This window comes from Myotis davidii, unplaced genomic scaffold (assembly GCF_000327345.1).
Source record: "Myotis davidii unplaced genomic scaffold, ASM32734v1 scaffold726, whole genome shotgun sequence".
In the NCBI taxonomy this organism is placed as follows: Eukaryota; Metazoa; Chordata; class Mammalia; order Chiroptera; family Vespertilionidae; genus Myotis; species Myotis davidii.
The window spans coordinates 1,477,407-1,482,069 of record NW_006297808.1 but is presented as its reverse complement, the minus strand read 5'-3'; the positions used below and the strand labels follow the sequence as shown (position 1 = coordinate 1,482,069).

At 54.4% G+C, this 4,663-nt stretch overlaps 1 protein-coding gene across 1 annotated transcript in view; it reads right to left on the bottom strand.

Moving 5' to 3' along the window:
* Positions 1-316, bottom strand: part of HSPB1 (heat shock protein family B (small) member 1) — a 1,164-nt gene extending 848 nt beyond the window's left edge. The window contains exon 1 of the mRNA XM_015570240.1: positions 4-316. Coding sequence (XP_015425726.1) covers positions 4-183 — 180 coding nt within the window. The 5' untranslated portion in view covers positions 184-316. The remainder of the gene's footprint in view (positions 1-3) is intronic.
* Positions 317-4,663: the final 4,347 nt, after the last annotated feature.

The window sequence follows — 4,663 nt, the reverse complement described above, 5'->3', positions numbered from 1 at the left end:
CGCGGGGAGCGGGCGCAGGGAGCCCGGCCAGCCGCTGTGGCTGAAGCACTGCGACCACTCCTCGGGCAGCCGCGGCATGCCGAAGGCCTGCTCGAAGAGGCGGTGGTGCACCGGGTACCAGTCGCGGAAAGGGTCCCAGCTAGGGCTCCGCAGGAGCGAGAAGGGCACGCGGCGCTCGGTCATGCTGGCTCGGCTCTGGGTTCTGCGCGTCTCGCTGAGGCTCGGAGAACTGACCGGCGCTGGAGCCAGCGGCGCTTTTAAAGGGCTTCAGCCGGGTATTTTTAGCAGGAGGTGCTTCAGGTCTCTATTAATGGCAATGACTAGTTAGGGGCAGCCCCTCCCGCTGCATACCGGGGCAGGGGCGGGGCGAGGAAGGTTCTGCCCACATCTGGAACCTTCTCTGGTTCAAAAAAACAAATGACGGGAGTGCTGATGCTGAGGCAGTGCCCAGTGCCGGACACTCGCAGGCCTGGGCGCTGACGCCCCGGGCCACTGCCTGTGGACAGTCCCATCCTTTTGTCCAGGTGGACAAAGATGAGAGAAGTTGAGCTGCTCGTCCCAGGCCGCACAGCTAGGAAGTGGCGGAGCCAAAATCTGAACCACAGTTACCTGTGATAGCATGTTTTAAGAAGCAGTCTGGTGTGGTTTTTCGGAGTGTGGGCTATGGAACCAGACTGCCTGCGTTCAAATCCTGGCTTTGCCATTCATGGAAGAACTTGTGCAAGTTAGACTCCTTGGGCCTCAGTTTCCCCATCTGGAAAATGGAGATGATGATGATGATGATGCTCACATCATTGGACTGATGTGAGGATTCATTGACTTCACGCAAGCAAGACTTTTCGCCCAGGGCCTGGTACATGAGAATTAATTACTGTTATTGTCTACCTGGAATTGAAGAGAGGAGGGAGGGAGGAGAGGGCGTAGGTAACCTATCCCTGTTGTAGAGGCAGTGGCATGTATGGGTCTGACCATTTCCCCCTGCCCCCAGCTGTGGGGCTGGCCCAGATGAGAAACCCCAGGTCCAGTGCTGAGGGTGGGGGGTCAGGAGGAAAGTTATTGTCAATCTCTACATTATATCTATGCTGTGAGCAACCCTGAAAGGAGTTACACAATGCCAGGTTCTTTCCACAATGCCAAGTTCATTAGGGGGAGACCTCCAATAAGTCAATAGACTCCCACGCAGGCTACACAAAGAGAGGGGGAGGTTACATGAGCAGAGCAAAGTTTCCGTCACTGGGGGAGTCTGCAGGTGGAGAGGCAGGCCTCAGTCTCTAGCCAGGCGGCTACCGTGGTGGCATGCATGTGGTGGAGTAGAAGTCTGGCAGGGATCCAAGCACGACCTGTGGTATAGCCAAGCCTGAGGTAGTAGGAGCTCTGAATTCTTACAGTTACCCGGGGTGGAGGTCTCACTCATAGCGGTGTCCAAATGGAATCCTTTGCTGTGTCCAGACTTGTGGTTTGGGGCCTTCTGGGCCCCTCCTAAGGGCGTTCCCATTACACCCCATTACCTCAGTCTTGACATACCTCAGTCTTAGCTGACAGTGACTCCATATTGGATTGTCAAAGGTGCCCAGAAATTCTACTCTGCTCTTGCTCTGTAAAATCTGTTTTTCCTTGAGGACAGGGAACCTGAAATGCAGCAACCTTGAGTCTAGTCGGGGCTTTTCCATTGGCTTACTGTGTGGTTTTAGAGAAGGCCATTCTTTTTCTGGGCCTCAGTTTCCCATTTTGCAAATTATAATCACAAAGCCCCTTTTGTTTTTGATTCCCACAGTACAAAGGGGGAGGGGACTCCAGATGGTACAGTTTGGTCAATCTTGCTCATAATCTGAGGCCTGTACCTTGACCCCACCTCCTACCTGACCACCTGTGGAATCCAGTCCCCAGTATCTCACCTCTGGGAGAGAGTGGTGACCCTACACTCCTGCTGTAATCCTAATATTCCCTCTTTCCTGCCTTCAGAGGCGTTTCCGTGTCCAGCCTTCCTTCTCGAGACTCTGTCCCATTATCTTCTTAGATGAGGAGACTGAGGTTGAGAGTGACTGTCCCACAGTCTCCTGTAAGACACTTAGCAGAGTCTTGCCTCTACTACTCAGGGCTCTTACCCTCAAGGGCTCTTACCTTGGAGTTTCCCTACCTCCTCTCTTTCCGAGACCCTCCCTGCTGACAAGGTCCATAGGAGGCCTGTTCTGCCCAGGAAACTGAGGGTCTGGAAGCCAGACTCCAGGCCACTACCTTGATGAACAAGGAGTAACAAGTCTCACACCCCCTCTAAGCCTCAATTTCCTCTTCAAGAGAAAGAGAGCTCCCGGGTGCCTTTCCTTCTTACCCTCTGCTCTCCATCAGGAAAGAGCTGGGACTGGGCCACACAAATCTGAGGTCACCTCCGGAAAGACCTCTGAGCCCCTGGGGTTCTATTGAGCCAAGGGTGGGAGGCAGACAGTACCCCAGCCCTCTGCCCCATCTCCCTTGCTGGATCCTGTCATGAGCCCAGTGAATCTCAGTTGGGAACTACTGGCCGCACCCCCCAAGGGTCTCAGCTTCAAGGAGCCCCAGGCTTTCACTCCTTGGCATTCCCAGCCCCATAAAGTCAGGATGAGGTCAGGAGCCGGGAGGGCCCTCATCTGCCCCTGCCTGCCCACCTTGGCCCAGACTGGAGCCCAGGTGCCCCACCCTTGAGGGAGCTGTCAGGTGTAGTCATGGGTGCTTTCAAGTGTGGTCCTGCCAGGCCCAGCCACGCTCTGGGTGGGGGCACTTTGTAGACACAAGCTCCCTTCATAGCTCCCTTCATCTTGTCTGAAACCAAGCAGGGAGGATCTGTCCTGCTGCCCCAGCTAGGGGAAGCTGTACAACCTGAAGCGCAACAACACAAGCGTTCTGCCCACGGCAGGTGGGTGGCAGAACGGAGAACTCAACATTCATCTGCAATGAGCCAGTTCTTGAGGGACTTGGGTCACCCTGCCAGTCACAAGGGAGGGGACATGGGTAGCTCTGGGGCATTCCCATTACACCCCATTACCCGTGGTAAGAGGGGGTGGGTTGTGGGAAAAACTGGGTTTTGGGGTCAACAAGGCTGGGCTTGACTCTGGGCGCTGCTGTTCACTGGCCTGGTGACCTCTCTGAGCCCACATGTCCCCATCTGCAAAATGTGGCTAGCAATCCACCCACCTTGCAGGATTGTGGTGAATCTCAGATGCAAGAATGCAGGTGAAATGCCTGGTGCTCACCGTGTTAATCCTTAAGGAAAGAGGGCCTTTAATTTTGGATATTGAGACTTAGACTAATGAGAATTACCCAGTTGCATGAGCATTAGAGCATGTCCAAGTATCTTATCAGAGTCCCATTACTGAGATGAGGAAACTGAGGGTCAGAACTGCCCAAGGTCACAAAGCTGGAAGGGGGTATGAGAGATTGGGACTCAGGCCTCCTGATCCTCTGTCCTGCAGGAGAGAGACTGCCAGGCAGCCCAGGGAGTGCGGTGGGCTTCTGGGAACAGGGTGCTGTTTTCAGCAAGTGTTGCCTATCAGGACAGGGAAGGTTGGGCCAGACTCTCTGGGGTGCCTCCATCCCTGACCAAGATGCTCTTCCTCCAAAAGGCTGCACCCTAAACCCAGCCACAGGACTTGGCAAGAGGATCAAGGGCTGAATGTCAGCTTCCACTTGTCCACCTGCCCAGATGGTCTTTGACAATCATCTGCTCTAGCACTGAACTGCCAGGGGTAGTTTTTCTGGGATTGAAAGGACAGTTAAGTCCACCCCTTAGGGATTTCCCAGAAGCCATTGGGAGGGAGAAGCGAAGGAAGATGGGCGCGGTAGGGTCTGGGGTTACTTAATTGGAGCGGGCCCTCCTCTCATCTGTGGCCCCAAAGTCTGGGATATTCTGCAGCAGCCCCGAGACCTGCCTCCCATCCTGGCACTGTGCCTGAGTCCGTAGGCACAATAGCCACACCCTTGGCTGGTATGAGAAAGTTCGAGAGGCTTCAGGCAGCTGAGAGAGCTCCCTGGAGAGGCCCGACAGCTGACAGATTTCGCTTGTTGCTGAGCCTGCTGGGAATCGAAAATGTGAGGAGCAGTAATTAGAGCACATGGGGGGTTGGGGGAGCACCAGGTCTTTCTGGAAGTGTCTAGACCAGGGGTGGGCAAACTTTTTGACTCGAGGGCCACCATGGGTTCTTAAACTGAACCGGAGGGCCGGAACAAAAGCATGGATGGAGTGTTTGTGTGAACTAATATAAATTCAAAGTAAACATCATTACATAAAAGGGTACGGTCTTTTTTTTCAATAGTTTTATTCATTTCAAACGGGCCGTAGTTTGCCCACGGCTGGTCTAGACACTGACCCTCCAGCCTGCCCACCCACTAGGCCTCGGCTTCTGGCTGACCTTGGGATCACATCACCCCCATCACCACTGAAGGGGTGACAAGGAGGGGCCAGGTGGAAGGGGACCCATCTTCTGGCCCCAATTGCCCTGCTGTCCAGCAAAAATAATCTGTGTAGCTTGGGAGTCTGGGGACCTACTCTGGGACCTTAGCCAGCGGCCGGCTCCCATGACTCATTTTCTTCATCTGTGCAATGAGACCATTGGACTGGATGTTCTCTAAGGCTCCTTCCAGCACTATGAATCAACAGTTTCTCCTCCACTTCCCCCTCCCCCAGGTTCCC